General features: G+C 40.5%; 1 protein-coding gene across 1 annotated transcript; it reads right to left on the minus strand.

Annotated features, from left to right (window-relative positions):
* Positions 1-271: 271 nt before the first annotated feature.
* LOC135465875 (uncharacterized) lies at positions 272-11105 on the minus strand. Its single transcript, XM_064743242.1, has 3 exons — positions 9560-11105; positions 4763-4794; positions 272-329 (listed from the first exon to the last, which is right to left on the minus strand). Exons 1-3 carry the CDS (start codon positions 11103-11105, stop codon positions 318-320), a joined length of 1590 nt encoding a protein of 529 aa, XP_064599312.1. The 3' UTR covers positions 272-317.
* Between the last annotated feature and the right edge of the window lie 558 nt (positions 11106-11663).

The raw sequence follows: 11663 nt of genomic DNA on the forward strand, positions 1-11663 counted from the left end.
AGAAAAACACTTTATGATTCGATTTCCGGATATTGGTATCTTACCACTGTCCCAGTATATCGTGTTTGCTTGATTGGTTCAAAAAATGACTGACACCAGAATATACTGTGTTAAATAATCTTTGTTGTTTTAATCTCTGTCCTTTTCTCACGTTTCGTTTTTCACACGGTACAAAGCTTTATTACAGAGAGGAGCTGTAATCAATATATCTATTTCCAGCCGGGCTTTCCAGAACGTCAGCGGCCCACGATGATACAGGCTAACAGCGTTGTGGGGGAATTGTTGGGTTTGTTGGCATCTCTGGTGTCTATGGCACTTCAGTTCTCAGACTGGCAATAACAAAGACAAATTGGTTAGTGGCGGAAAAGAAGGCGTTGTGCATCTAACTGATCATTGGTTAGTTGAATGGAAGTGTATGATAGTTGACGTCAAGTATTAGCTACATGTGGCTGTGTTCGCGTAATAGGCTCAGCTCTGTGTATAAGGTGTGAATGTTAAAACAGTAGATAAGGATATGGTGCAAAATGGAATGTGCGCTGGGAAAAGTGATAATACTAGAAATATATTTGCAGATACAAGGGGGGTATGAGGGGTAGGGAATTGATGTTAAGTGTTGGTGTTTGTGTTTCGAAACGTTTTGTGCTTAGAGGCGCCAGAATGGGGCCAGTATTGACGAGCACATTATACAAATGACACACAAGGATGTGTCTCGAGGCACACAAGCACGTGAGCATATCTCAATATTTATACCCTTGGATCTAGCTGCTTATAAAGCCCTTTCACGCAGAAAATGTCAGATGCAAGACAGGAAATTGTTCAGAGCAAACCGTAAAAGAAAGTGTGAGACCTGTGGAAAAAGGACTGTCCCTTAACTTCTTGCAAAGAAGTTTAGGGGCTGTTTAATGCTCGGTTAAAGTTCTCTGTTTCCTCACAAATCAAGCCTTGTCGGTGACACTTTAAGAAGTGTAATATTTTAGCACGATATTATGTAACCTTGGAAAAACTATTAACAGGTAATAAATGCCACAAACATATTCTAAATATAATAGAACAGTTTGTTACACCTGCCCTTTTCTCTCCGGGCTTCTTAGTTGCTGACTCGTATGTTCCTTTGGCTTTTTTACTTTTATTTTTTTTTTATATCTGACATTTTTGTAACTAACTGGTATTGGCTATGTCAGTTTTTTTCCCTTTTTTGTCAGTTTAACGATGCTAGTTAGGCGTGATGATCAAGTGATCATAAATCTAAGGTCAAAATGTGAGGGTGAAGGAGGGCGTGTTTTAGGCATTCAAATTGATAGCAGAATGTCAATAACTACAAAGCTGTTGTTTAAATCAACACTACTTTCCGATACCTGATACATTCTTAAGCTCAACATTTGATGTAAAAAGATATAAGCTTGTCATGAAAGCCTGGAAATCGAAGAAATACAGTTTTTCTATCTGCGATGTCTAAAAGACACAGACGCACTCATATCATGTTCTGAAATACTACTTTTACGCCAGTGTACTGACGTTTATGCTTATTTACTGCGAGGTAATGTATGCTATACTGTCGCAATTGACCAGAAAGCAGGATTGTCTTTCTTTACAAGTGGATAGACTAGTACTAGTAAAAGAAATTACCTAAAGGTTTGGGTTATAAGATTTTTGAAAAAAAGAAAGCATGCTGAGATAACATGCGCATTGCGCATGTGAAGAATCGTTAATTCCTATTGGCCTCACAATTTCGGAATGCAACAATAAAGCTCTTTGATGCATTATTTCTCGAGTGTAATTTGATTCGATCTAATCCGGCATGATTCGTTTTCACTCTGCTTATTCTATCATATCGCGTCGTTACGCAGTCATCGACCTGAATTTCCTTGGAATCACATAAAACAAATTTACGGCAGAGATACACAAGTTTCTGCCAATGTAAACCCTTCCAAACTCAACCCTACAAGCGGATGGCGGCGACATGATCAACACAGTGCAATTTTTTGTACCACATATGAATGTTTTCAGCATATAACCGACATAATCTCCAATGTTCCTTACTACTTCGGGGGTTTGTTTTGGCAAGTGTTATTTTTAATGTTAATTTGTTGCCGCACATGTCATTTCCATTATTCCATATCTTCAAAGCAGGTATATGTCCCCAAATCAAGCCACGTTGCATTCATGAACCCATTGTGAACAGCTCTTATAATTTTGTCTCCAAGGCATTTATCCTGTTTTCCAACTATATGTTGCCACTAATGTTACGTTAGAAGTATTTTATCACTGATGACCAAAACAAGCCCAAACAAGGAAACTTTTTGACGTAACATTTATGAAATTTGTTTTCCTGCCACATTACCCCAAGATCTGTGTCTGTTAGCAAAGAACCTCATGGTGGTGTAATGTTTGGAATACGGAGGCCCAGAGATACTGCCCTTCACACAACAACATTAACATAGTATCAGAAGGTTACACATGCGCAACTCTTGCGATTATGTCCAAGATTTGCCTCCGAACTGTCTAGTGCTGAGGTATTAATTGGATAATACTGCCACACAGCCATTATATGTTGTCGATATACTATACATTTCTGCACTCTTATTTTGTAACTAGTTAAAATATATCAGAATTTTTGTCTGTATTGGAGAGAAATGAAAACTTTTTGATCATGCAGTGTTACATTGAATGCTATGACTTCCAGTAGCGACAGCTTAAAATATATACTGGTCTTGCTAGGATGATTTATGATAAGATGTAGAAAAAAGTGCCAGCTGAATGTGGTGGTACGGAATGGTACCAGGTGAAAGTTTACGGAGTATATATTTTGAGACTTGAAGTAAGGAATAGTAAGGAAAATCGATGCGTTCGTGCAACCCCCCAAAAAAACTCTACATGGCCTTATGTCGAGACTATACCCAAACGCATAATTTTGGGAGCTCACACATAATGACAGCGTCATGGTCAGAGTTTTAATTTGAGATTGGAAGATTGGTATATAACTTTAAACCGAGTGGAGTGTCCTACGAGGGCTCAGTTTTCACATAGAGTAAAGGGCAGTGGGGTAATGATCCTGCCAAATATCGGTGTCAGCACAAGAAATTATGACCCCCACTGCTGAGAAACAGCGTGGATCTTGGCTGATTAGGTCACGCACGCGGTCTGTTTATTACCGTTTCCAGCGCTATCCACTGAACACGTACAAAGACTGCTAAATGGCACAGGGCTAAGGTTTATGTGAGCTACCGACTACTTTTTTCATTTGTTCTAACCTCACTTTGACTCAAGTCTGTCGTCATCTGCTTCACTGAGTTGGGTGTCGCTGCCTTACTAGCTTATAAGCCTAAAGCGCTGACTGACTAAGACCTGCTCGACTAATCAGGTCGCGAGATCAAATCCAGCTATGGATGTCTTTACTGCAGTTTTAAGTCAAGAGATTTGTCAAGAGAGTTACAGATCAGTGGTTTAGTCCGGGCATTTAGGTTTCCTACATACAGTTAAAAAATGTTGATAACTGTGTTATATAAAAAGGGGTCAATCAATCAATCAAGCAAGCAAGCATCACGGCACGTTTACAGTCTTAACACGATCAATTCCAAAGCCCAATTGCCAAACTATAATGAGTGAGTGAGTGAGTGCTTGGGGTTTAACGTCGTACTCAACAATTTTTCAGTCATATGACGACGACCAAACTATAATGACCATAACGGCATATTATCAGGGTGTGTAACGTTTACATAAGTACCTTCTGGGTTATGAGGTTGAAGCACTTTTTCACCTAAAGGTTAAACATACTTACTTTTTGGAAAGATCAATTTCATATAAATTTTGGCGCATATTAATTTGCACCTCCTGGTCAAAAGTATCATCTCTCAATATGTCAGTTCAAATCTGACTATCTTTACCGTTCAACTTCATTCCTTTACTACTGTATGTGTGTACACTGCTTCAGCGAGGGTACTCAAGTAGCTAATGTAAATATGTTAAACCGTCATAAAATCATGCTTGCTGCTTCTACGTTAAAGAGACCTCAGTTTTCTAAAATGAATATTGAACAGCTGATGCCGCTGATGTTTTGGTTAAAGTGTAACCCAAAAAATTCTTTTTGACTAGTTCGATCAACTGCCTGGAATGCCTTTAGCGAATATGCCATGGTTACTTCACACAAATCAAAATAACAAAGAAAGGATGGATCTCTCCAATCCAAAACCAGACAGTCTTTTTCTACACTTGTTTCAGTATACTTCTCTATGATAGCCTACGTGGAGTGAGTGTAGAGTATGATGAAAGGGAGATTGTTTTTGCGTATCAGTAACTGTTTTTTACGCGAATCTATGATATTAGTCATTAATCAAACGAATGCTTTCTTCACAGAACACCGAGCAGGAAAAACATCAAGGACGATGAAGTTGCACATGTTCATCTGCCTGGCGACGATAACTGCGGTTGCAAAAACAAGACTTGATTCAAGGTTGTCTGCGGAGTAAAATAAGTCACGTGGAGATCACATGTGCCACGTCCAGACACTGCCTCCTTAGAGACCCATGTGCCGTTCATTTGACCTTGTAATTCAAGGACATGTACAGAACTGTTCAAAGCCAAAATAGTCAACATATCTTGGCAAACACTAATTAGTAAGCGAAGTGCGTAAATCACAGTTCAGTTCATTAACCGGTAAAACAATTATCGAAACCATTCCTAAAGTACCACTCTTACTCTGGTGATCTAAGCCCATCATCCAAAAGCGGTAAATTGTCTTATCTCATAGAAAGAGTTTACTCACATATCCGTTACATGGTGCCTTGACATGAGACCCTGTAAAAGTTCCCGAAACGACCAGATGAAAAAATAACATTTTTAAAGATATTGGTTAATCAGATGAGAATGATATATTAACCTTTCCTCCCCGATACTAACTACGTGCGTCCGTTTACAATAACCCGGCCATGCGCACGAGCAATGTCATAAAAATATTGAAAACATTTCCTATTTAAAGGGAAGGTACTTTGAAAACACGGGGATGTAAATCGGGGTTACCGGCCTTGTTTTTCCTCTTTGTGTAAATGAGTTCACAGTCCCTGAGTTTCTGGTTATAGGAAAATTCTTGCCTGATACGATTACATTTTGGCAATTCTTTTTGTTTTAACGAAACGAAAATTAATCGCTTTGAAACACGCATATAATTCTGCTTAACCCGGGGGCTGATGGCGTAAAGGCCTGTATGTTAACTACATCAAAAGAGTGCGTTAGTGAATGGTTGCTATCAAAGCTTGACAGACATAACTGTTTATAAGCCACTTGCACAAAATGACCTTAAACTAAATCAACTGCAACCCCCATGGCGACATATGTTGAAAACAAGTTGCCATGGTAGTTACAATCAACTTAGCCTACACAAACGATCACTTTGTGCAAGAGGTCGAATGCAAATTATTCACGGGCCATGAGTATATGACATAAATGGAACGTCATTCCTCGGATATCGAATGACTGCAAACGTTGACTGCTTTTATCTTATGTCTTTCCAGCTTTCTTTACTATTTATATACTAATCATACATTGATTTTCATTTCTATTTATATCTTAATTCTCACTCATGCTAGACCAATTGTTGGAATGGTCACGTACTTTCCACCCACCATAAAACTTGCATGGTGACATAAATAAAACCTGAGTGAAAGAGTCTTGAGTACGGCGTAAAACAGCAATCAAATAAATAAATAATCACTGGTGTTATGTGTACGACTGCCGTCAGCTTCTAAATTTAGCTTGCCACTGTTTACATATGCTAAGTTCAGGGCCTGCTGTCTGCCTCTGCCTTAGAATGTTCCAGAATACGCTCAGTTCGATGCCTGTTTGTTTACATCAAGTGTTCAGGAATTTTCTTATTCTAGACAATTCCACTAGGCTATATAAGACCTATGAAAGCAGGTCAAAAGGAGAAAGGAGAATTATTGAGAGTTTTGGATGCTTTCGCTGTGAATTACTTTAGTAGGCCTTTTGTGCTGAATTTTGGTGTCTTTATAGCCTCTGGATTTGTTATATCCTATCTCCACCGAGCACTTGTTCAGTCTGAACTTGTATATTTAATTTGTGCTCTTGTGTACACAGTGCTTATTAGTACACGGACCCTGTCTGTGGAATTTTGTGCATATTTCGTCATACACTCAGTTACACTGTGGATTTTCCCTCTTGTGAATTTGCCTCTGAGTATTTATGCCTGTGTGGTATATATTGTGGGATATATGCGTCCGTTTGGACTTGACACCGTAAGTACTTTAGTATTTGTATAGATACTGCTATCCTTTCTTGTTAAACTTAAGTACTTTAGTATTTGTATAAGTGTTATTATCTGTTCTTGTTAAACCTAATAAATTGTTGTAAAATAAAGTCTGCTGGTTTTGGTTAATTTTTTGTGCGGCTAAACTGTCGTGTATTTCGAACAAGCCATCTCTTTATAATACAGGCAGTTTGGGTCGTAACACTGGAAATTAAAAAGCCAAGTTGATTGGAAAGAACGAGCCATCCATATGCACTACACCCGCCATATCCCAGTGGACATGCAATAATATCACTTTGTGGTTTGGGATAAATATTGTTATTGGTATAAGAAAAAATGCCGTTTATAAACAGTACATCGAAGAAATACTACACTTGCCTCTTTATTTATTACGGTGTTCAAAGCCATCTGTGTTTAGTTACCCTACTATTTGCTTGCTAATTCAAGAAAAAGTTTTCTTTAGTTTATGAGTAGAATATAAAATGCTGTTTTCAGGTTTTAACCACACTTGTCAAAGATACTAAGTATACCGTAATAAGAAAGGACTCCTTTCAAACAAGTAAATCTTACTTGAATCTGAAGGACAATTACTGAAGAACACGTGTGTGAAAAATTGATTTTATTTATTTATACTCAGGAATATTTCACTCATACGACGGCGGACAGCATTACAGGGGAAGGAAACCGGGCAGAGCCCAAAGGAGCCCACGACCAGCCGCAGGTTGCTGCCCTTCCCACGTACGAACAGAGAGGAAGCCAGCACGAGTTGGACATGAACTCACTGCGATCGTATTGGTGAGAGGCCCTTGGGTGACTGCGCCGTGCTGGCGTGCCAACGCCATCGGCCACGGAGGTCCATGAAAAATTGAAGTGATTGAACTTTTTGTTTTACCAAAAGGCAAAATTCCTTTTTGGACCCGTTTTCCTGTGGGAATTCACATAATTCATAATAAAAATATGATTACGTGAACCAAAATAACGAAGTATCGTGTTGGTTCACGCAATCATTTATTTAGAAATCTAAAAAAGATATTATTTGGGAGTTCAGCGGACTCCACAACCACCACAATATTTCATGGTTTCTGACGCATTTTTGTCCGCATTGGTCCAGTGGTTATATGCGTGTATTAAAACCATTTAGTCCAATAGAATAAAGAGGTCAATTCCTATAATTGCATCCTTTTAGTACTTAATAAAGTGAGGTAATAGAACGGGGGTTAAAAAAGTTTAAATATGATATTGTAAATCTGTACAGATTGTATACAGTATTCTTCCAACTCAACTTTATTTACTTCGGCTAACAGCATATCGTACAATTACATTCAGAAAATGGGGATCTGTTTATCAGTTCACCTTTGTAAAAAAAAAAAAAAGTTTAGCTGAAGCAGGCTACCACTGTTCAATCTTATTATGTTCTTTCGTGGTCTTACATTCCTTCAGTGAGTGAGTGGAACTTTATAAGTCGCATGCCTGCCATATAACAGGAAAATCACTACCATCCACAGGATGCTTGCAGACCTTTCCACGAACTTACAGGGTCCGCACTGGTGAGAAGCTCCTGGGTCATTGCACCGCGCTGGCGTGCTAACCAACCCGGCCACGGAGATCCCCCTCCCTCCACTCCTGCAAATGAGTGTTAGGCTATCAGGGAAGAGGGACTAGTTGAACACAATATATGTACGTGCTAGTATAACATAGCGCTGAGGCAATGTGGCCTGATAAACACACAAGCACAGCTTTCGAGATTGAAAAATTCAACGAAGGTGAAACGTTACTGCTGAGGATCCTGTGACACAGATACTGCCGATGGTCGGTTTCCAAGCTGTTAATAGGTGAGCTATCGTTCGGGCCATTCGCAAAACTGGGAGGGAGTGTGGAAAAGTGCATTGTCCAGTACCTGGACCATTATTACCCGTTATTACCCATTATTTGACCTCACGAAGATACTAATTCTTAATTCGCTAATTTTCCATTATCGTTACGTTCGGGTTCAGGTATTAAGCTTGAGCTTAGGGTTAATGATCGGTACCTCCATATTTGGCGGCGTACACAGACAAAATATGTTACAAGATATGATGTATTGCTAAAGGGTCATCAGAATTCATTATATATGTAAGATGAAATCGTCCAGTTAGAGCAATGAAAGAGCTACAAAGCAATCCTAATGTGCAAACCGCAACGGACAAACGCACAAAAGTGCATTTTGAGTTCTAACAAAGGGACAACACTCTGTTAGCCATTTTACAAGGAAAATGAACAATAAGCATTCATGTTCTATCTGGCAATAATGAGAACCAGATTTTGATGAGTACCAAAATCTATCGCAAATGTATATGACACACGGCCGAGCAATGCACAAAACTTAGGGAGCCCTATTAACTTAATATTAAGTTCTTGCTAAGAATAAGTCTGTTGGGTGTCCTGGGTCCAGGGGGATAAATACTGAGGGCCAGGCACCCATTTCACGGACCAATTTCGGGATTTAGCTGAATTTAATGGAAATTAAACCCTTACACTTATGTATGAAATCGATGAAATTTTGACCGCAGTTTCCATGTTGTGGTAGTAAAATTTTCTCGAAGTCCGTGCATTGTGTTTTACGCTCTACTCAAGAATATTTTACTTATACCACGGCGGCCAGCATTATGGTGAGTGGAAACCAAGCAGAGCTCAGGGGAAACCCACGACCATCCGCAATGCAAATTTAAGGCTCTTGACTTCAACCTAACGTGGTCTTATTAAACAAGCCCCAGTGCTAACGAGAGGAAGTACCTTGCAGTGAGACCGACCTGCAAACTGAACCGGCGCGTGGCAATAGATGCTAATATTCGTGAATGCTGTGCGCCGTGAAGTAAATGAAGTATTCTTCAATATGGCCTTAAAACACCACTCAAAAGATTGAATAAATAAATATTCGATAATAACTAGAAATGAAATAATAAGCAACAATATTTGGAGTCTGAATACGCACACGTCAAAAAAGATTTGCCTCTATGAACTTAAACATTTTGCACTTTATTAAATACGATAATCAGTGCATTTTTCATCCATACGCGGTTTGGATGAAAATCATCAACCATTCTGATAAATTACTCTTAAACACGCTCCTGTTTTCATCACTTTTGCTGCCAAACTCATAATAAATCTACACATACACCACCGTATAATACATTATTATCCAATACTAAAAGTAAGCGGCGTCATATTTTAACGTCTGTGACGTTTTGGCGCCAGAATTTAGATCGCCGCTAGTCTGATCATGGATTTCTTTGTAATCTTTGGTTATAATGGACACTTTACCATTTTGAGTGGTCGGTTCGTCGAAGCGATCCTCGGAAAAATCCGAGTCAAAGGACATGCGATCGTGGCTGTTAGACACTTTGTCGTCGGGCCAAGGTAATGATGACGAGTTAGGATCCCTGGTCTTGTAGGTAAACGCTTCATCGTCCTCTCGAATTTCTGCGTCAATAAATCCGTTGGAATAATCCGCCCAGGTACCAGTTCCTGAGTCACCATTGCCACTCTGATGGTTGTTCTTGATGTTAGTCTTTGGCTTACTTGAATTTATAGGCACTTTGTCAAACGGGTTCTCGCTCTCACTGGAATAATGTCTATGTCTGTGTTTGGATACAACGGCCTGCGTGACAAACGATCCCTCGCTGCGCGTATCATCTAGGTTGTCTTCAGAGAACGGATTGTTATCATCTGGTAAACCTAGGGACCCGCCGGGCTCCTCGGAAATCGACTGGAAATACGGCACGCTGTCTAAAGCGGAAACGGACGCGTAGCCAATGGCTAATGCTTCCTCAAATCCTTTGTCCACTTCTTCATCAAAGTGAATTGAGGGTGAATTACTTCTCTGTGAACTCGTGGCGCTAGGAAACGTCTTGGCGTCTCTAAATGGTTCCGATATTTCAAACGTTTCAGGATCATCCGGCCACACAGGACGCCCCATAGGAATGTTTGGCGTTATTACCACAGAACTATCACTTATGATGCTGGAATTTTCAGTTTTGGCCGAGTTTTGGCCTATTTTCCCCATCGACTGTTGCTTCCTGACTGGCTTTTTTGGCGGTTTCGCTCCACTAGAGACACTTCCGAAAGGTTTGCTTTCCGTGATTTTCGCTCCTGTCTGTGACGACGTGTCGTCGAGGACTATAGAAATATCAACCGTGTCGTACTGATAACTCATTCCGTCACTTTCGCTCTCTGTCGGTGGCTTACTAAAGCTCGACGTAAGATTGTCTGGGTGATATTCCCCGCAGAAGTAGTAAAGCGAGCTGTTACTGCCTTCTTTCTTGTGTGACTTCTCGACCGGCTGTGGATCGATGCTGACCGGTGGAGAAGAGTTCTGGACAGCGTTACTGCTGTCCTCTTTTTCAAACGCATCGTTAACGAAAATGGCCGGCAGGTGTTTCCGTCTCATCTGTTCCTTCCATTCCTGACGTGAACGACTAGACGATCGTTCCACCAGGTCAGGATTACTCATGAAACGCTTGACTGGACTTTGGAGGCTGGAGCTATCAGAGTTTACAGCGTGAACACGAACAGATACCTCTCCTGGCTGCGACTCACGGATCTTTAGAGGACCTGTCACGACTGAGGCCGCGACATCGCGGGAGGCATGGACGCTGACGCTAGCGCTATCGTGGTTTCGGTCGAGAGGACTTAGCTCCTCCACACCTCTTGAAGCAGGGTATCCATTATCACCCGTTTTATCTGTGAAGCCCGCTAGGCCAGCTCGTGGCAGGCGCTCTAAGGTCGGATTCTGGTAATTACTGATCGCCCTCAATGACCCATTTTCCCCTCCACCTGTTTTGCCATAAAACTGCAACATGCACGCCATTGGATCTGAAAGAAACACAACACTAATTAAAGACATTCTCCAACACATGTTTTAGAGAAAATGTGCTAAAACTTCGTATATCTTCAATTTATGTGTCAATTGTTGACGAATAATCGGAAGATCTCACAATTTTATTTACTTATTTATCTAATTGGTATTGTACGCCGTAATCAAGAATATTTCACTTATACGACTCCGGTCAGCATTATGGTAGGACGAAACAGGACACAGCCCGGGGGAAACCCACGACCACCTGAAGGTTTGCTGTCAGACCATCCCACGCATGGCCGGGGAGGAAACCAGCATGATCTGGACTTGAACTCACAACGACCGTATTTTTGGGAGGCTTCTGGGTCATTGCGCCGCGCTGGCGTCCTAACCTCTCGGCCAAGCAAGCCTAAAGATATCACAATTAAGTTTTATTCAGTGCGTTTGCACTTTTTCTAAATTGTATGTTTGTGAATACAATGAACAAGCTTTCCTTACGTGGAAGTGGTTCTTTGTTCGTAGCACAACTTAAGACCAACATACGGCTGTTTATTTCGCTACAAGAGTAGA

The sequence above is a fragment of the Liolophura sinensis genome, chromosome 5 (genome assembly GCF_032854445.1).
Source record: "Liolophura sinensis isolate JHLJ2023 chromosome 5, CUHK_Ljap_v2, whole genome shotgun sequence".
NCBI classification, from domain to species: domain Eukaryota; kingdom Metazoa; phylum Mollusca; class Polyplacophora; order Chitonida; family Chitonidae; genus Liolophura; species Liolophura sinensis.

What these genes read in the sequence shown, in the direction of transcription:
- LOC135465875 (XM_064743242.1), bottom strand. Translation starts at nt 11,105, where the DNA reads ATGGCGTGCATGTTGCAGTTTTATGGCAAAACAGGTGGAGGGGAAAAT. An exon ending in CGAACCGACCACTCAAAATG is followed by an intron (nt 4,795 to 9,559) that starts GTAAAGTGTCCA and finishes GAACTTTTACAG; the next exon opens with GGTCTCATGTCAAGGCACCA.